General features: G+C 41.4%; 1 protein-coding gene across 1 annotated transcript in view; it reads right to left on the bottom strand.

Moving 5' to 3' along the window:
- Window positions 1–21,327, bottom strand: part of RFX7 (regulatory factor X7) — a gene marked incomplete at its 5' end in the record, with an annotated part of 127,892 nt that overhangs the window by 9,077 nt on the left and 97,488 nt on the right. The window contains 4 exons of the mRNA XM_081093154.1: window positions 584–879; window positions 5,437–5,644; window positions 6,499–6,571; window positions 7,806–7,940. Coding sequence (XP_080949280.1) covers window positions 584–879; window positions 5,437–5,644; window positions 6,499–6,571; window positions 7,806–7,940 — 712 coding nt within the window. The remainder of the gene's footprint in view (window positions 1–583; window positions 880–5,436; window positions 5,645–6,498; window positions 6,572–7,805; window positions 7,941–21,327) is intronic.

Below are 21,327 nucleotides of genomic sequence, written 5' to 3'. Positions count from 1 at the left end.
CCTTTATAATATCATCTATAACATAAAATACCACCTTGTTTTATTAGCAAGATGCACTCTTATTTTTAAAACCTCCTTCAGAATAGCCTCAGTTGTGTGAGACAGGAAAGGAGAACATAACTTCTATTTGTTGATAAGGAAACAGTAGCTAAGTAGCTAAGGGACTTGCCCAAGATCCTATGTCCAGCAAGCCACAGAGCTAGGATTATGTTAAAGTATCATCAACACACATTAAATTTTGCTCTATCTGAATGTTAAAAAGAAAAAACAGTTTAAACCAAAAAAAGTTTGCAATTGCATCGTCCTGGCTTAGAGATGAAACAACTCTGAAAATGACTTATCTCTTACATATTTTATAAATCTTGGACCTTTGTATTCTTACTTATGTTCATGTTATAGCTCATTTTGTAATCAACAAGGTATATTCTGAATGAAAGGCAACCAAGTAAAGCTGAATCTATCTGTGGTCACAAAATCAGTTTATAACTGAATCTTCTATACCTGACTCCTTCTCATGTGCCACTTTTAATTAAATGACTGATTTCCCACCATCCCCAAAGACCAATCACTTTAATGATATTACCGGAATGGGACTAGGGACAGCTGCCACAACGATACCAATAGGCTGAGGAGAGAGGATCGCAGGGTTTCCATTGGAAAGACTAGTCACTCCACTGGTTGTCGTGCCTTCCGATTTTTTTGCTGAGGATTCTCCTGGCAAAGGGGATTGTAGTTTCTGTTCTTGCTGCTTCTTCTGAATTTTCCGTTGCAATTGCTGCTTAGCATCTATAGGTGATGGCAAAGTCTTCACTTGAGGCTGAAAGGAATTACTTTCAGCTGTAGGTATAAAAGCAGAAGGCTGTGTAATTCCTTTAATTCCTGAAAATAAACAAAAAGGAGAGTTACAATAAATACTCTCTTTCATAAAAGGCAGTTACAGCTCATTTTCTTTTTTTAATTTTATTTTTATTTAAAAAATCTTTATTGTTGAAAGCCTTCACCACCCTATTGTCTGTGCCCATGGGTTATGCATATATGCATATAAGTTCTTTGGTTGATCTCTTCCCACCTAATCACTCACCTTCCCTCTGAAATTTCTTTGAGTATGGACCGCTCTACTGGACAAAGCAACAAAACCCAGCAAATTTTAACTCAAAATTTTTTTATAAAGCATAAGTATTAGACTTCCAATTTATAAACATTTGTTAATACGGTTTTAGTGGGACACCTTAAAATATGGTTCGTTCAATTCAACCAACAATAACAGATCAAGATTTTGAAGAGTAGGAGCTATGTTATAAATGTGCAGAAGCTAAGATAAATAAATGCCAAGAGAGCATGTTTTATATTTTATCAGTAGATGTCAGAAATTTTCCTCTCTCCTTCTCTAATAGAAATTCATGAATTTTTATGATTTTAACATTCAGCCCATAAGGGGCACTCAATAAATATTTGCTGAAACTATCCATATCTTAGAAAAAAATTGTATGGGGAAGCTTTTAATTCTACCAGAAATTCTGAAAAATGATACTACTACTATTTTAACTGCTACTGTATAATTAATTATTTCAGTAGGACCTATTAGAAATTAAACAGGTTCTTAATAAAACTGAGGTTAAGATATTTTGAAAAAGTGTCATGGAGAAAACCTTTTACTGCAGTAGTGAAGATCAACACTGAGAAAAAGGAATGATGAAATAGGCAAGAGACACATTTTCAGAAAAATTGATCATATAACACAATTTTTTTAAAAGCTCATTTCACATTTACAGTGTGGCATTAGGGTCATTAGAAAGTAAGCTGTGGCTGGTAAAAAACAGTAGGAAGGAAATGAGAAGACAACACCATCCTGCTGGTACACCTTGCCATTCCTTTCCCAGCCCAATTTCTGCTTTTCATTGTTTTGTTAACAACAACTTGAGGAGGGGGAGACAGGAAGGAGAGAAAGATGTGACTGTGAGCTCTCTTCCACTCCTCAATAATCACTCATCTTCTGACCCCGCACCCCTCTTTATCACCTAAGTACTATTTTTTTCTCTTCAAATTTAGCTCAAATTGCATGGCTCCCTCCTGGCCCCAAGTCTCAGCTCTGGCTTCTGGACACCTGCATCCTTGAAAGTCCCTGCCAAAGGCTCAAAGCTGTCTTATCCCTCCTGCCAGGGTTTCTGGACAGGAATGAGTTCCAAGCAGCTGACTCACAAAAGAACATTTGTAACACAACCTGTTCTATATAATATGCAGACTAAATTTATAAAAAACCAAATTCACCTTCAAAGGATAAGGTGAATTCTACCAAAGGTGTTAGAACCACTGGGAGAACAAATGAGGTGGCACATGCAAGATGTCTAGCTAGACAAGGCTGCCCAAGCATTCTCCTGCCCAATTGCAAGTATATGCAAACAGAAAAAATTATGACAAGGCTCTAGTAAGATATTATTTTGCTGAAGTGGTCCTCAATTGACCATAAGTTGAAAGGAAAAAACAATCACACACACACACACACACACACACACACACACACACACCCCACAGAACTTTAAAGCTTCTGAAAAGTATAAACTGAATGAAAAATATCAGTATTAAAATGATTAAGATAAAAGAGTGAAGTTATTTTAGAAACTATAATTCTGGCTGAGATAAATCTTTTGTAAATTTAAAGATATCTACACTAATAAAAGAGAAACATGGTAATTGGCATACGACCGCTACCCTTTTCATTGGCTAATCAGCGAGATATGCAAATTAACTGTCAGCCAAGATGGCGGCCGGCAGCCAGGCAGCTTGAAACTAACATGAGGCTTGCTTGCCTCAGTGACGGAGGAAACCAACGTTCCCCGCCTGCGGCTGCAGGCCTCTGAGCGGGCAGTTTAACAAACATTGTAACAAATACCGCCGGACTTCAGCCAGCAGATTCGCAACATTGTAAGCAAAGGCCAGAAACCTACTTTCAGCCGCGGGGGCCTAAGAGCTGGAGCCAAGCCTCGAAGTAAAGCTGGCCCAGAATAAAAAAAGAAAAAAAAAGAAAAAAAGGAGCGGTTGGGAACTTCAGTCACTCCCAGCCTGAAAACAGCCCTCAGCCCCTCACTCAGACTGTCCAGGCACCCCAGTGGGGACCACCACCCTGATCCAGGACACCCTTCAGGGAAAACCAGCTGGCCCCACCCATGCACCAGGCCTCTACCCTATATAGGAAAATAAAGGGGTAATATGCCTCCCGGCACCGGGATCAGTGTGACAGGGGGCAGCGCCCAAACCCCCTGATTGCCCTGCGGCTTTGTGTGTGACAGGGGGCGGGGCCCCAACCCCCTGAGCAGCCCTGCTCTGTGCCTGATAGGGGGGAGCTCCCCAACCCCCCCCCCCCACTGGCCCTGCTCTGTGTGTGACGGACGGGGTAGAGCCACAACCTCCCCATCGACCGTGCCTTGAGTGTGACAGGGGACGGTGCCCAACCCCCCAATTGGCCCTACCCTGAGCGTGACTGAGGGTGGCATCACAACCTCCCGATCCGCCCTGCTCTGTGCATGATGGGGCGGCGCCCCAACTCCCCAGTCGGCCCTGCTCTGAGCCCAACCAGGGGCTGCACCTAGGGATTGGGCCTGCCCTCTGCCACCCAGGAGCAGGCCTAAGCCAGCAGGTCGTTATCTCCCGAGGAGTCCCAGACTGCGAGAGGGCACAGGCCGGGCTGAGGGACCCCTCCTCCCCCTTGAGTGCACAAATTTTTGTGCACCAGGCCTCTAGTCTATACTAATAAAAGGGCAATATGCTAATTAGACCGGGAGACTTCCGGACAAAGCCTTGGTGGTAGGACCGAGGCAGAGGAGGTTAGAGGTGAGCAGGCAGCAGGGGGAAGGGGGAAGTTGGGGGTAAGCAGGCTGACGGGGGGATGGGGGGCAGCTGGAGGCAAGCAGGCTGGTGGGGGGTGGGGGCAGTTGGGGGCGAGCAGGTCGGCAAGGGGGGGGCAGTTGGGGGTGATCAGGCTGGCAGGAGTGGGCAGTTGGGGGCGATCAGGCCGGCAGGGGGGGCAGCTGGGGGCAATCAGGCTGGCAAGGGGGGGCAGTTAGGGATGATCAGGCCAGAAAGGGGGGGGGCGATCAGGCTGGCAGGCAGAGTGGTTAGGGGTGATCAGGCAGGCACGCAGGCAGATGAGCGGTTAGGAGCCAGTGGTCCCAGATTGTGAGAGGGATGTCCAACTGTCGGTTTAGGCCCTATCCCTGTGGGATCCCAGATTGGAGAGGGTGCAGGCCGGGCTGAGGGACAACCCCTGGCCCCTGCATGAATTTCGTGCACCAGGCCACTAGTTTACAATAAACAATCAGAAGAATCATCTCTGGAAAACAAGTTTCATGTTAACATTTTTTCCCCCCTGGAAATTATAATTTCCTAGAGTGATATCATAAATTACTCACTCATTTTTAGGCTTATAAGGTATGACTGAAATGAGACACTTAAAAATTTTAATCTGATATTTACATAACCATTAATTTAGGAAGAAGTAATTTATTCTGATATTGTCAATTCCTAAAACTATCAATTCTAAAATTTCTATTTGAATGAGAATGCTCATTTGCATATTAAAAACCATTCTTATTATTTTATAGTAATGTTTCAAACAGTTTATTTTTTTGATTTTTGAGTTTATTTGAGCCAAACTGACCACATATGCAGGGGAGCAAATTACTCTGGGAGAATAACAGTTCTGCAGCTTCTTTTATGCATGTGAAATTAAGGAGGGAACTGCATGGAGGTGGGAGAAAGCAAGGTAGAGACTGCATTATAGGACCATTAACAAGATTACGTGCTCTCTTGAGGGTTAATACCCCCGTCCAAGGTATTACTTCAACTATTTCAAAGGTGTGTTAACCTAGATGACCTAGATCTGACTTAAAACCATTTACTAAAGAAGTTATAGGCCTGGAGCATGAATACCCACCATGACCTGCCCAGTTAGGAATTTATGATCAGAAATATAGTTTATTTTTTGTGAGACTAAGGCATCTCTCACATTGTCCAGAGATCAGTTTTTTTTTAATAAGCATTAGTTTCTGGGATAGTTGTCTTTCAAGTAATTTTAAAATTTAATCTTATCTAATATTTACTAATTTAGGTACACATATATACTTAAAAGTACATATATGTACTCTTTAAATTTTAAAACAGCAATGGAAAAGTTAATTATCAAGTGGGAAATCTTAAAAGTCTCATATCTCAGAAGAGCAATATAAATAACTATAGCTTTATGCTTTAAAATAGAAGGACTGTTGTTATTACTATTTTTGTTGGCTCAACAAACCCATATGAATTTAGTGTTAAGTGAAGTAAGAGTGAACTCATGAATACTAAAAAGACAAACAGTTCTTTAGCTAAACTTTTTTTGCTACCCACTCCAAAGACAGTAACACCTCTGTCAGTTTTGCCTTGTTAAGAATAATTTTGTACCTGGTGGTGCTGCAGCCATTACAGTTAGAGCTGCCATTGACTTGGTGCCAATATAATGACTTTTTACAAGGAAGCGGGCTAATTCCAAGACTGTGTCAAATGGCTGGCTTAACACTTTCTGGGCCCACTCGCACACAAGACGGCAAGCAGAAGAAATGACTTCCTCGTCAATATTTTGAAGTTGCCCAGAAGGTTCAGCAGCTTCCAACTAAACAAAAGGAAAAGAAAACGTTAACTTTTAGGAGAAAGTTCAGAGTAATTAAACTGAAGCACATTAAAGATAAGTATTCTTAATTAGAAGATCTAAGTCCGTCAGGTGAAAGAATCATGAAGTGACCTGTCGGCAGGCATATCAGTCTTGTAGGTAAAGGGCCTATGCCTGTACCCACTGGCACACAGCCATAAGCAGCTTGTGAATATAACATTTAAATGCTTGTTACCAGTAAACCCCACCGGGGTGGCTCAGTGGTTGACCATCAACTCATGAACCAGAAGGTCACGGTTCAATTCTAGGTCAGGGTATATGCCCGGATTTTAGGCTCAATCCCCTTAAGGGACCTGCAGGAGGCAGCTGATCAATGGTTCTCTCTCATCATTGATGTTTCTCTCTCTTCCTTCCTCTCTCTAAAATCAATAAAAATATATAATTTTTAAAATGCTTGTAAGCATATATGAAGACTAACAGATATTCTGATGTTTATAAAACCTATTCTGATATCAATAAAACTATACCAGTAGTCATATTTCCTATTCTGAAAACATTTATAATACACATATTACTAAAATGTAATAATTCTCCTCCTGACAATACATATATTTTAGATATATTTACATATCAGTAAGTTTAGATCTATCTTGCTCTCCCTAATTTCAGAAGTCATGTTGACTTAAGTCATATACACTAACATTTTTCAGTCACTTTTGACTTTTTTTCTCACTTATTCTGTAAAAGACAGAGTTCCTGGTCCCTGGTTTTATCTAAATGAGACTATGCAGTATGCATTTCAATGTTGATTTTAAGGTACAATTCAACTTATTAAAAAGAGAAGGCAGAATTCTTACCCCATCTCCAGTTTTGTGAAAGTCAAGATTGGGCAGTGTTGGCATATGAACAAAAGCTTTTTTTCTTAGTCCACTGTAGCAATATGTAATGAACAGTTAAGGTCTCAAGTATTCCAAATTAAATGAACTGCTTATATAATTAGCACTTGAAAAGTAACCATATATGAAATGAAAATAAAATCATAATGAAATAACATCTACTTTGAGTTTTCAGTAAGAAAAACTTTAATATTATAAACTCGGGATTTTTACTCCTTTGAAATGGGAATAGTCTGCAGAATGTTACTGTCTTAAATAAAACAAAATAATTCTCATCTGTTATAAATTTAATGAATAAATGTTTCTAATAAGCTGTGTCAGCCACCAGTAACAAACAGGTCAGAAGGAAAGAAATACCCAGATGGAAACCTGGAACTGAGAAAGGAAACTTCAGCCCAGGGCACCGGGACAGAAACAACTCTGACTGTCACAAGGGCTTTAACCTTTTCATTTCCCTTTTTCCACTGAAACACACAGGATTATCACCTGCAACATGCCAAAGACACATCAAGATGTTTTTGTTTGTACTCAGAAAACAAGGGCAGGTCATGTAACAAGTGGTTAAAGAACACCTGGAACCACTTTAGAAAAGCAGCCTTCCACCTTCCCCTTCCTCTCCTCTCTTCCATAGCAGTGAATTTTTATGCTGTGAAAAAGGCCAGGAGCCGAGCAGAGAGAGATGAAGGACTTCTAATATGATACAGAGACCCTCTACCTTCTTCCAAGAGTAGGGAGAACTTTAATAAATCCTTAATTTTCACTTCCTTATTTCTGTTTGCTCCTAAGTATTTCTCCATCACAAGAGGGACCTCGCTTTAAACAGTTGGCTGAAAAATAAAGAGAGCTGTAGTCTTCCAGTGTAAGTTCCCTAAGACATTTTTTTTTAATGTTATATATTTTGCAAAGGAGATCCTATGCTTCTAAATGAGAGGAGGGAGTGAAGGTAAGCTAACACCTTTCTGCACTTTTATTGATAATTTATAATTGCTGTACTGTGGCATGCCTCGGTCATTCTCACTATTGAAGAAAAGATCAGACACATTACAATGACCGAGTAAGGTGAAATCTATCATAAACTTAATGACCATTATTTATCTCTCTTACAGTTTGGTAAATAGCTGGGAAAATAATATTTGCAATTATTCTACTAAGTTCTTTTGAGTTGTTTGTACTTATAGATTCAAATTTATTTCTAATTATAGTTGGTCATTGAAACACAACAGGAGATGCTCTGTAATAAGTGGGAACTTACAGAGATTATAAAAAACCATTCTGGTAAAGGATATTTCGATTTGCCTCTTGTGCCCAGACGACGTGCCTTCATGTTTGGAAAGACGTTTTTCATGATCTTTCCAAAGTCAGCAGCACTTAGTGGATGGTAACCAAGATTGTCACAATAACTCCTGCAAAACAAGGAGGGGCCAGTTAGAAAGCAACAGAACTCAGAATTACACAGCACAGTGCTATTGCAACACAATTTGATGCGTTTGACAAACTGAAAAACACATTTTCAAGAGATTCACCACAATTTTCACCAATATATGGTCATCCTTCTCTGGAGATAACTCGGGTTGGTTAGATTATTTATTCTCAGGGTATTCAGTACTGCTGCTTTCAACAGCATCCAAGCTTTCAGTAAGAGATACTGGTGGTATAACCCAGCATTCTGAAATGAGTGTATCCAGCTCAAACAGTAGGGCTACAAATTTCCACATATGTATCAGGCTCACATACTGGGACAATTTCCAATATAAACACATGTATGCCAAATATTAGAGACAAAACTACTACATGTTTTAAAATAGAAACATGATATATTAGAACTAAAAGGGACCTTAGAGGTCATCTATACTAACAGTCATTTTACCCATAAGAGAAAAAATGAAGCCACAGAGAGAAGTTCCAAAGGTCCTCACTCCTACCATTCTTATTATTGCCAGGAAAAAAGTACTTTGTAAGGCAGTAACTTCAATTGAGACTAGGGAAACAAACTATGTCTTAATTAATTACTCCTGGAACCATGTGTCCTGTTACTCTCTAAAGGTGCCAGCCATGGGTAGAAGAACAAACCCTCCTCTACCAGTTCAGCAGCAGGCCAAGGCCACATCATGTTCTGGCTACCAAAGCCTTCCTCACAACTGCTGGCCATTGGGAGAACCACTACCTGAGAAACGTCAGAGGAAATCAGAGGCATTCTCAAGTACTTCAATCAAGTCACCCCCTCACTCCACCTCCCCGTGCCGCGCCCCCCCCGCCTCCCCCCCCCCCCCCACTTTTTAGCATCAACCAGAGCAACTTCTTGATGAAGACATGTGGTGAAGAGTCAGAGAGATTCGGATGAAGAAACAAAGGAAAACAACGGGAAGGCCTCGTGGACAGGGCAAATTAATTGAAATTGACTTGAGTTCTTATGGATGGCAGAATAAGTATCTTGGCAACATTCCTGAAGTGACCTGAACACAAGCAGTTGAACTGGGAGATCCTCAGGAGGAGGCAGGGACCCCTGAGAATCTTAATAGAGAGAAAAGGGGTAGGTCTGGAGACAAGGGTATTTTTTTTGATTATGCCCTACCTATCTCCACACCAAAACCTGTTCCTCTGGTGGTGGGGAGGGGAAGAGATGCCCAGCAAACACATTCCCAATAATGTTGACAAGCAGGAAGGGAGAGGAGCTAACACATATTAGAGTTCCCTCTACAGAAGTATTTAGATACATCAGATAATTGAGACTAAATGCAATATTCCGGCTCAGGGATCAAGATTTAAGGTATAACTTGAAGGGGTGACTACTCTTGGGTGCTGAACTGTATTAAGTCATAACCATTATGGTACCAAGTTAGATCAGTCATCTTTAAGGCTTAAACCAGCACAGAAAGAAAATGTGAATGAAGCTCCTTTAACGAACCAGACACATGTTGCTTCCTCTACCTGGACCATTATTTTTCTTATCCTTCAAGTTCCAGCTTAAATGTTATAATTTTGAAAGGATCTCTTCTGGCTATCCTATCTAAAGCAATGCCCTCTGGCCAAACCCTAACCACATTTCCTATCAGTGTACACTTTTTTCTCTTTCTTATGCCTTATAACTATCTAACAGCAAATTTTCTTGTCTCCTCACTCAGGGCAGTGGCCAGATTCAGGGGTGGGCAAAAGTAGGTTTATTGTTGTAATATAAATAAGTAATACAATAATTAATAAATAATGATACAAGAATAAACTCTGTTTCGTGTACTCACAACTGCAAACCTGCTTTTACCCACCCTGTATATCTGGTTCACCATTTTATTCTCATCACTACGAACAAGATTTAAGAGTCACATTAAGCTGTAATGTAACTTTAAGTATGCCATAATTAAAATGACAAGCAACTTTAAAGAAACACACAAAAAGACCAAAAAAACCCCAAGAAACAAAATACAAAACCCCACCAAAACCAGAAAACCAATGCCCACTGGCACCTATGACAGCATGAGCAGATGGGCCGAAAAAATGGATACCAAATAAAGAGAAGCAGGGCAATGAGCCTAGTGAGAGATAGAGTATATTCGTTCTTATTCTCTGTGTTTAGATTATGATGTTTTTTCATTATATCAGTACTAAAGGCCTGGTACACGGATTTTTGCACTGGTGGGGTCCCTTGGCCTGGCCTGCGGGGACTGGGCTGAAACCATCTCTCCAACATCCCCTGAGGGGTCCCGGATTGTGAGAGAGAAGGTCTCAGGTGACACACCCTGGAATCAGGCTCCCTCCTCTCTGGTTATGGGTGCATTATTTGAGAACCTCAGCTACCAAGTCACCACAGCTCAGCAGCTCCCATGTTGAGCATCTGCCCCCTGGTGGTCACTGCATGTCACAGCTATTGGCTGGTCAGCTGGTTGCTTAGGCTTATATATATATATAGAACTAGAGGCCCGATGCACAAAAATTTGTGCACTCAAGGGGGAGGCGGGGTCCCTCAGCCCGGCCTGTGCCCTCTCGCAGTCTGGGACCCCTAGGGAGATAATGACCTGAAGCTTAGGCCTGCTCCTGGGTGGCAGAGGGCAGGCCCAATCCCTAGGTGCAGCCCCTGGTCGGGCTCAGAGCAGGGCCGATTGGGGAGTTGGGGCGCAGCCCCTGTCATGCACAGAGCAAGGCGGATCGGGAGGTTGCGATGCCACCCTCAGTCACGCTCAGGGTAGGGCTGATTGGGGGGTTGGGGCACCGCTCCCTGTTACACTCAAGGCAGGGTTGATGGGGAGGTTGCGGCGCCACCCCCTGTCACACACAGAGCAGGGCCAATCAGGGGGTTGGGGAGCTGCCCCCTGTCACTCACAGAGCAGGGCCCATCAGGGGGGTTGAGGCTCCGTACCCTGTCACACACAGAGCAGGGTCGATCAGGGGGTTGGGGAACTCCCCCTGTCATGCACAGAGCAGGGCCCATCAGGGGGTTGGGGAGCTCCCCCCTGTCACGCACAGAGCAGGGCCGATTAGGGGGTTGGGGAGCTCCCCCATGTCACTCACAGAGTAGGGCCAATAGGGGAGTTGGGGCACCGCCCCCTATCACACACAGAGCAGGGCGGATCAGGGGGTTGGGGCGCCGCCACTCTCACACTCAGGGCAGGGCCGATGGGGAGGTTATGGCTCTACCCCGTCACACACAGAGCAGGGCCTGTTGGGGGCGGGGGCTTGGGGCGCCGCAACCTGTCACACACAGAGCAGGGCCGATCAGGGGGTTGGGGCACCGCAGCCTGTCACACACAGAGCCGCAGGGCAATTAGGGGGTTGGGGAGCTCCCCCCTATCAGGCACAGAGCAGGGCTGATCAGGGGGTTGGGGCGCCTTCCCCCGTCACGAACAGAGCAGGGCCGATAGGGAGGTTGTGGCCCCACCCCCTGTCACACACAGAGCCACAGAGCGATCAGGGGGTTTGGGCGCTGCCCCCTGTCACGCTGACCCAGGTGCCAGGAGGCCTTGCGGCTCCGCTGATCCCGGTGCTGGGAGGCATATTACCCTTTTACTATATAGGATAGAGGCCTGGTGCACGTGTGGGGGCCGGCTGGTTTGCCCTGAAGGGTGTCCTGGATCAGGGTGGGGGTCCCCACTGGGGTGCCTGGCCAGCCTGGGTGAGAGGATGATGGCTGTTTGCAGCTGGTCACACACCCTTCAGGGTGGGGGTCCCCACTGGGGTGCCTGGCCAGTCTGGGTGAGGGGCTGAGGGCTGTTTTCAGGCTGGCGGGTGACTGAAGCTCCCAACCGCTCCTTTTTTTCTTTTTTTTAAAATGCTGGGCCAGCTTTAGCTCTGAGGCTCCAGCTCTTAGGCCTCTGCTGCTGAAAGCAGGTTTCTGGCCTTTGTTTACCTTGTGTATTTGAAATAATGTTGCGATCCTGCTGGCTGAAGCCTGGCGACTAAAGCAGGTTTCTGGGGTTTTGTTTAGCTTCTATATTTGTAACATAGTTGCTTAGAATTGCAGCTCAGAGGCCGGCAAGGCAGGCGGGGAACGTTGGAGTCCTCCGTCACTGAAGCAAGCAAGCCTCATGTTAGTTTCAAGCTGCCTGGCTGCCGGCCGCCATCTTGGCTGGCAGTTAATTTGCATATCGCCCTGATTAGCCAATGGGAAGGGTAGCGGTCGTACACCAATTACCATGTTTCTCTTTTATTAGATAGGATACCAACATTTTTTTAAATTTGGTGGATGTGATAGGTATAAGATTGGCAAAATTAAGTGTCAAAGTGACCAATATGCTTGTCAAACAGAACTTATCCAATTTCATCTGAATTCTTATTCCCCGCCCCCCCCCCCCTTTTTTGTTAATCTTCACATGAGGATATTTTTTCCATTGCTTTTTAGAGAAAGAGGAAGGGAGGCTGGGGGGCGGAGAGAGAGAGTGAGAGAGAGAAACATTGTGTGAGAGATACACATCGACTGGTTGCCTCCAGCACAAGCCCCGACCAGGAGCAGGGAGCGAACCCGCATCCTAGGTACTTGCCCTTGACCAGGAATTGAACCGTGACCTCCTGGTTCATGGGTCAATGCTCAACCACTGAGCAACACTGGCTGGGCTATTTGTTGTCCTTTTGATAATGGTCATTCTAACAAGCCTGAGGCAATTATCTCACTGTGGCTTTTATTTAAATTCCCCTGTCATAGGAGCCAGTGGGCATTGGTTTTTTGGGTTTGGTGGGGTTTTGCATTTTGTTTCTTGGGGGTTTTTGGTCTTTTTGTGTGTTTCTTTAAAGTTGCTTGTCATTTTAACTACGGCATACTTAAAGTTATATTACAGCTTAATGTGGTTTTTATTTAAATTTCCCTAATGATTAATGTCTTGTTCAGCACCTTACAAGACATCTGGCCATCTATCTGTATTTCTTTAGAAAAATGTCTATTCAGAGATTCCTATTTTTTAATTAAAAAGAAATTTTTTTTGCTGTTGAGTTGAATGAGTTCTTCATATGTTTTGCTAAGTATTAACCCCTTATCAGATATATGATTTGCAAATATTTTCTCCCTTTTTATTTTGTGGATGGATTACTTTGCTATGCAAAACTTTTAAGTTTGATGTAGTGCCACTTGTTTATTTTTGCTTTTACTTTTGGTGTCACATTGAAAAAAATCATTGCCAAGCCCTGACCAGTGTAGCTCAGTTAGTTGGAGTATCATCTGTGCACCTAAAGGTTGCCAGTTTGATTCCCGGTCAGGGTACATGCCCGGGTTGCTGGCTCAATCCCAGGTGGGGGTTGTGCAGGAGGCAACTAATCGATGTTGTGCTGTCACATCCATGTTTCTCTTTGTCCTTTCCTTTCTCTATAAAAATCAATAAAAATATTTTTTAAAAAAATCACTGGAAAAACCTTACTGCCTGTTTTCTTCTAGGAGTTCTATGGTTTCAGCTCTTATGTTCAGGTCTTTAATGCATTTTGAGTTGATTTTTGGGTATGATGTAGGAGACTTGTCAATTTTCATTTATTTGCATGTGGCAGTCTAGTTTTCTCAACACTATTTATTGAAGAGACTGTTCTTACCCCATTATATATTCTTGTTTCTTGAGATAGGTATTTATCACTATGAACTTGCTTCTTGGAACTGCTTTTGCTGCATCCCATAAATTTTGGTATGTTATATCTACACTAGAGGCCCGGTGCACGAAATATGGGCATGGGGCGGGGGAGGGAGGTGTGTCCCTCAGCCCAGTCTGCACCCTCTCCAATCTGGGACCCCTTGAGGGATGTCGGACTGCCCGTTTAGGCCCAAGGATCGGGCTTAAATGGGCAGCCGGACATCCCTCTCACAATCCAGGGCTGCTGGCTCCCAACCACTCACCTGCCTACCTGATTGCCCCTAACTGCTTCTGCCTGCCAGCTTGATCACCCCCTAACCATTCCCCTGCCAGTCTGATTGACACCTAACTGCTCCCCTGCCGGCCTGATCTCCCCTAACTGCCCTCCCCTTCCGGCCTGGTCACCCCCAACTGCCCTCCCCTGCTGGCCTGGTCACCTCTAACTGCCCCCCCCCCCGATGGCCTGGTTGCCCCTGTTCTCCCCTGCAGGCCTGACTGCCCCCAACTGCCCTCCTCTGCTGGCCTGGTCACCCCTAACTACCCTCCCCTGCAGGCCTGACCGCCCCCAACTGCCCTCTCCTGCAAGCCTGGTTGCTACCAACTGCCCTCCCCTGCAGGCTATCTTTTGTCCACATGGGGGCAGCCATCTTTGACCACATGGGGGTGGCCATCTTGTGTGTTGGAGTGATGGTCAATTTGCATATTACTGCTTTATTATATAAGATTTTTGTTTGTCTCAAGTTAATTTAAAAAATATATATATATTTACTGATTTCAGAGAGTAAGGGAGAGGGAGAGAGAGAAAAAAATCAATGATGAGAGAGAATCATTGATTGGCTGCCTCCTGCACACTGCTAATGAAGATCGAGCCTGCAACCTGGGCATGTGCCCTTGCCTGGAATTGAACCCTGGACCTTTCATTCCTCTATCCACTGAGCCAAACCAGCTAGGGCTCAAGTTAATTTTTAATTTATCTGTTGATTTCATCTTTAACTCATTGGTTATTCAATAGCACATTGTTTAATCTCCACATACTTGTGAATTTTCCAGTTTTTCTTTTATAATTGATTTCTAGTTTATACCACTGTGGTTGGAAAACATGCTTGGCATAATTTCAATTCTATTAAATTTATTAAGACTTATTCCGTGGCCTAATATATGATCTATCCGGAAAAATGATCCATGTGCACTTGAAAGAATATATATTCTGTTGCTTTTGGATGGAATGTTCTGTATATATCTGTTAAGTCCATGTGGTCTAACATGTTTAAGGCTGATGTTTCCTCATTGATTTTTCTGTCTGAATGATCAATCCACTGATGTAAGTTGCAGTATTACAGTGCTCTACCATTATTGTATTGTTGTCTATTTCTTCCTTTAAATTTATTAATATTTGCTTTATATATTTAGGTGCTCCTATTTGAGTATATGCTTACAACTGTTATATCCTCTTGATGGATAGACCTCTTTATTATTATATAACACCTTCGTCTCTTATTAGAGATTTTGTTTTAAAGCTAATTTTGGTGGATACGAGAATAGCTACCCCAACTTCCTTTTGGTTTCCTTTTTCCATTCCTTCACTTTCAGTCTCTGTGTGTCCTTACATTTAAAGCGAGTCTCCTTGTAGACAGCATATAAATAGGTCTTTTATCTTTATTCTTTTCAGTCCCTCTACATTGTCAGATTGAAGAATTTAGCTCATTTACATTTAGAGTAATCATTACTAGGTATGAACTTAATGCCTTTTTAGTTGTTTTATGATGTTTCAGTAGTTGCTCTGTTTCTTCTTCTCTTGCTCCCTTCCCTTATGCTTTGATAACATCCTTTAGTGGTGTGATGTGGGTTGCTTTATCTTTTATGTATTTACTATAGGTTCATGCTTTGTGATTACCAAATGGCTTACATATAACAATTTATATCTATAACTGTCTATATTAAGTTGGTAGCAAGTTAAGCTTGATTGCATTCTAAATCTCAACATTTTTATTCTCCTTCCCCATGTTTTATTAATCTCTATAAAAACAATGAAAAAACTGAAAAAGTGGGCCAATATCAACCTAAGAAACTAAAAAAACAACCCCATTTACCATTGTAACAAAAAAAATTATTATACCTAGGAATAAACTTAACTAAGGGGGTTAAAGACCTGTACTGGGAAAACTACAGGACGTTGAAAAAAGAGATAGAGAAAGACATAAACAAATGGAAGAATATACCATGTTCATGGATTGGTAGAATCAACATCATTAAAATGTCCATACTACCTCAAGTAATCTATAGATTCAATGCAATCCCTATTAAAATACCAATGGCATATTTCATAGACCTAGAACAAACTCTCCAAAAACTCATATGGGGGGAAAAAATCTGAGTAGCAGCAGCAATCTTGAGAAAGAAGAACAAATTTGGAGGGATCACAATACTAGATATCAAGCTATATTACAAAGCCACTGTTCTCAAAAGTGCCTGGTACTGGTACAAGAACAGACATATAGACCAACGGGACAAAACAGAGAGCCCAGAAATCAACCCAAGCCATTATGCTCAATTAATATTTGACAAAAGAGGTACGAGCATACAATGGAATCAAGACAGTCTCTTCAATAAATGGTGTTGGGAAAATTGGAGAGATACATGCAAAAAAATGAAAGTAGAATACCAACTTACACCATACACAAAAATGAACTCAAAATGGATACAGGACTTAAACGTAAGATGGGAAACCATAAAAATCTTAGTAGACTCCATAGGCAGCAAAATATCAAACATATGTTGTAGCAATATCTTTACTGATACAGCTCCTAGGACAATGGAAATTAAGGAGAAAATAAACAAATGGGACTACATCAAAATAAAAAGCTTCTTCACAGCAAAAGAAACCATCAACAAAACAACAAGAAAGCCCACTGCATGGGAAAACATATTTGCCAATGCGACATCTGATAAGGGTTTAATCTCCAAAACTTATAGGGAACTCATACAACTTAACAAAAGGAAGATTAATAATCTAATAAAAAATGGGCAAAGGAAGATTAATAATCTAATAAAAAATGGGCAAAGGACCGAAGTAGACACTTCTTGAAAGTGGACATATAGAAGGCCAAGAGACATATGAAAAAAATGCTCAAAGTCACTAATCATCTGAGAGATGCAAATTAAAACAATGAGGGACCATCTCACATCTGTCAGAATGGCTATCATCAACAAACAAGTGCTGGCGAGGATGTGGAGAAAAAGGAACCCTCGTACACTACTGGTGGAAATGCAGACTGGTGCAGCCGCTGTGGAGAACAGTATGGAGTTTCCTTAAAAAATTAAAAATGGAACTCCTATTTGACCCAGTAATTCCACTTCTAGGAATATATCCCAAGAAACCAGAAACACCAATCAGAAAGGACATATGCCCCCCCTATGTTCATAGCAGCACAATTTACAATAGCTAAGATTTGGAAACAGCCTAAGTGCCCATCAGCAGATGAGTGGATTAAAAAACTATTGTATATCTGCACAATGGAATATTACACTGCTATAAAAAAGAACTACTAACCATTCGCAACAACATGGATGGAGCTGGAGAGCTTTATGCTAAGTGAAATAAGACAGTCAGAGAAGGATAAGTATCACATGATCTCACTCATTTGTGGAATATAATGAACAATATCAACTGATGAACAAAAAAAGATCCAGAGACATAGAAACATTGAACAGGCCATCACACCTCAGAGGGAAGGTAGGGGAGGGTGAAGGGGTGGGGGTAAGAGATCAACCAAAGGACTTGTATGCATGCATGTAAGCATAACCAATGGACAAAGACAGTAGGGGGGTGAGGGCATGTGCTGAGGGCTGGGAGCAGCTGGGGAGAGGTCAATGGGGGAATAAAGGAGACATATGTAATACTTTCAACAATAAAGAATTTAAATTAAAAAAAAATTTAAGATTTCACTGTTAGATATCATTTGAGAAAGAAAAGCACTGTGTATAGTCAACTGGTATATAGATACTGTCTCAATGTAAACAATTTTTTTCTAGCAAAATCTCACTGTATCTAAGTTTTCAAATTTATTTAATTTGTTGTAATCACAAAATGTGATCTACATGATATACATTTTTTAATAAGTATTTAGCCTTCTTTTGTAGCCTAGTCCAAGGTAATTTTTTGGTAAATGTTTCAACAAATGTGCTTGAAAAAGATATATTCTCTATGTGTTAGGTGAAATGCCCAATATCTGCCCATTAATCAAGCATGCTTATTGAGTTTATTGGGTTATCTGTATGCACATTATTTTTTTTCCATTTTATTTACTGACCTTCTATTTGCTCTTTTATTAGAAATACTCTTTAATTTTAAAAAAAGGAACTCTGGAAATTAACCCAAGGCTTGCAGAAAACTAGGTAGTATTTATGCAAGGAAAATACCTGTTTTTCAATAAAAATAGCTTTGTACCATTTTAACTTGCCCTAGGGATTCCCCCATTCTCCAGCAGTAGCACTGAAAAGTAACAGCCCTTGCCAAAACCGGTTTGGCTCAGTGGATAGAGCGTCGGCCTGCGGACTGAAGGGTCCAGGGTTCGATTCCGGTCAAGGGCATGTACCTGGGTTGCGGGCACATCCCCAGTGGGAGATGTGCAGGAGGCAGCTGATCGATGTTTCTCTCATCGATGTTTCTAACTCTCTATCCCTCTACCTTCCTCTCTGTAAAAAATCAATAAAATATATTTAAAAAAAGAAAAAAAGAAAAAGAAAAGCAATAGCCCGTATTTCTGGTTCAGCCTCGTGGCCACTAGAATAAACATAATACAGTTGTGGGGTGTTCTCAAAGCCTTATCCCAAAGAACTTTCATTATTTGTCTTGTGAGATGGATTCTATAGAAAACTCCACCTACAGAATGTTATTTGACCTGTCTTGGGAGCTTGCTGATTGTAAAATACTTTCTCCCTTGCGGGTGGAAGGATGGGTTGGAGAAGTTAGAAAAGAATTACAGCACTAGCCGCCTGCTTGGTTCAGTGGATAGAGTGGCAGCCTGTGGAATGAAGGGTCCTGGGTTCGATTCCAGTCAAGGGCACATCCCAGAGTTGCAGGCTTGATCCCCAGTAGGGGGTGTGCACAAAGCAGTCGATGATGATTCTCTCTCATCACTGATGTTTCTCTCTCTCTCTCTCTCTCTCTCTCTCTCTCTCTCTCTCTCTCTCTGTAATCAATAAAAATATTTTTTTTTAAAAGAAAGAATTACAGGCAAGTGTCTCAACTTTTTAGCTGTGTAAGACAGTGAATAATAGTCGGAGCAAACAACAGACTAACCAAAAACTTAAAAGAAAAAGCTGGGAAATAAGATTTCCATGAAAGCTTTGACAAACTTCGACACATTCCTGAGAATCTAGAAGGCCATGCACATGTAAACAGCTGCTGCATTTCAAGACCTGAGAAAACTAAGCTCTCACCTCTGGCTAAACTTGAGGCTCCCCAAAAGCAGGATGTGAAGGCAAAGGAAAGGCTTTCAATTGATTAACTGTTTATAGTGCCCTCTACCCCCATAACCTTTGACAAAGCCTGGGAAATTTAATTGGTTCAAGGTGTTTAAGGAAATCTCCATCCAATCAATAGCTGCTCACTAAGCTAACCAAGTAGAGACTTCAATCGCCAGACAAAAAAATAAAAGAATTCATCACTAGCAAACCAATCCTACAGGAAATACTAGAGGCAGTTATTCAGGCTTAAATGACAGGACACCAAACAGTAACTCAAATCCACATGAACAAATAAAATAAACACCAGTAATGGTAACTTCATAGGTAAATATAACAATACAGTTTAAATGTACTTTTTTCTTATAACCCCTTTACTCCTATCTGATCTAAGTGACTACTGCATAAAGCACCAAATATAAATCTGTGTTAATAAGTACACAATGCATAAAAATGAATGGGGATGGGGAAGAGAACAGAAATTAATACACACACACATACTTTTAAACACACACACATACAAACACACACACATACATATTTTTAAAGTTAAGTTGGCATAATCCAAACTAGTTCTTTATAAATTAAGATGTTAACTGTAATCTCCAGAACAACTATAGAAAATGATTTTTAAAATATACATAGAAGAAACAAGAGAATTAAAATGGTTCAATAGAAAATACCTATTTAACACAAAAGAAGTCAGAAATGGGCAAACTAAGGAATAAAAAGAAACATAAGACATTTTATAGAAAACAAATAGCACAATGGCAAATGTAAATGAATTAAACTCCCCAATTAAAAGATAGGGATAGGCAGAATATATTTATAATAAAATATGATCAAAATATATGGGATTTGGGGGAATAAAAATACTTTGCCATTGTGGTGTTTGATACCAGACTTTGTAAATACACTGAAAAATAACTAACTTGTACAATTTAAAAGTGAAAAAAATAAATGAACAATCCCACTTTCCATTGCAACAAAAAAATTAAGATACTTAGGAATAAACTTAACCAAGGAGGTAAAAGACTTGTACATGGAAAACTATAGGACATTGAAAAAAGAGATAGAGGAAGATATAAACAAGTGGTAGAATATACCATGTACATGGATCGGTAGAATTAACATCATTACAATTTCCATACTACCCAAAGCAATCTATAGATTCAATGCAATCCCTATTAAATTACCAATGACATATTTCACAGATCTAGAACAAATACTCCAAACATTTATATGGAACCCAAAGAGAACCCTGAATAGCCGCAGCAATCTTGAGAAAGAAGAACAAAGTTGGAGGGATCACAATACCAGATATCAAGTAATAACACAAAGCCACTATAATCAAAACAGCCTGGTATTGGCACAAGAACAGGCATATGGATCAATAGAACAGAGACCCCAGAAATCGACCCAAGCCATTACACTCTAATATTTGACAAAGGAGGCATGAGCATACAATGGAGTCAAGACAGTCTCTTCAATAAATGGTGCTGGGAAAATTGGTCAGATACATGCAAAAAAATGAAACTAGATCACCAACTTATACCATACACAAAAACAAACTCAAAATGGACAAAATACTTAAATGTAAGTCATGAAACCATAAAAATCCTAGAAGAAACCATAGGCAGCAAAATCTCAGACATCGCTTGCAGCAATATATTTGCGGATACATATCCTAGGTCAGTGGTCGGCAAACTGCGGCTCACGAGCCACATGCGGCTCTTTGGCCCCTTGAGTGTGGCTCTTCCACAAAATACCGACCTCTGTGCATGAGCCACAAAGTTTCAGTTGCACTGTACATGCATGCCCGCACATGGTATTTTGTGGAAGAGCCACACTCAAGGGGCCAAAGAGCCGCATGTGGCTCGTGAGCCGCAGTTTGCCGACCACTGACCTAGGTCAAAGGCAACTAAGGAGAAAATAAACAAATGGGACTACATCAAAATAAAAAGCTTCTGCACAGCAAAAGAAACCATCAACAAAACAAGAAAGCCCACTGCATGGGAGAACACATTTGGCAATGATACATCTGATAAAGGGTTAGTATCCAAAATATATAAGGAACTCATACAACTTAATAAAAGGAAGACAAACAAACCAATTACAAAATGGGCAAAGGACCTAAATAGACACTTCTCCAACGGGGACATACAGATGGCAAAGAGACACATGAAAAAATGCTCAAGGTCACTGATCATTAGAGAGATGCAAATTAAAATGACAATGAGGTACCACCTCACACCTGTCTGAATGGCTACCATCAACAAATCAACAAATG

The sequence above is a fragment of the Myotis nattereri genome (genome assembly GCF_964212035.1).
Source record: "Myotis nattereri genome assembly, chromosome: 1".
Taxonomy (NCBI): domain Eukaryota; kingdom Metazoa; phylum Chordata; class Mammalia; order Chiroptera; family Vespertilionidae; genus Myotis; species Myotis nattereri.
Note: the sequence above shows the minus strand (reverse complement) of the source record. Positions and strands in the feature narration are given on the sequence as shown.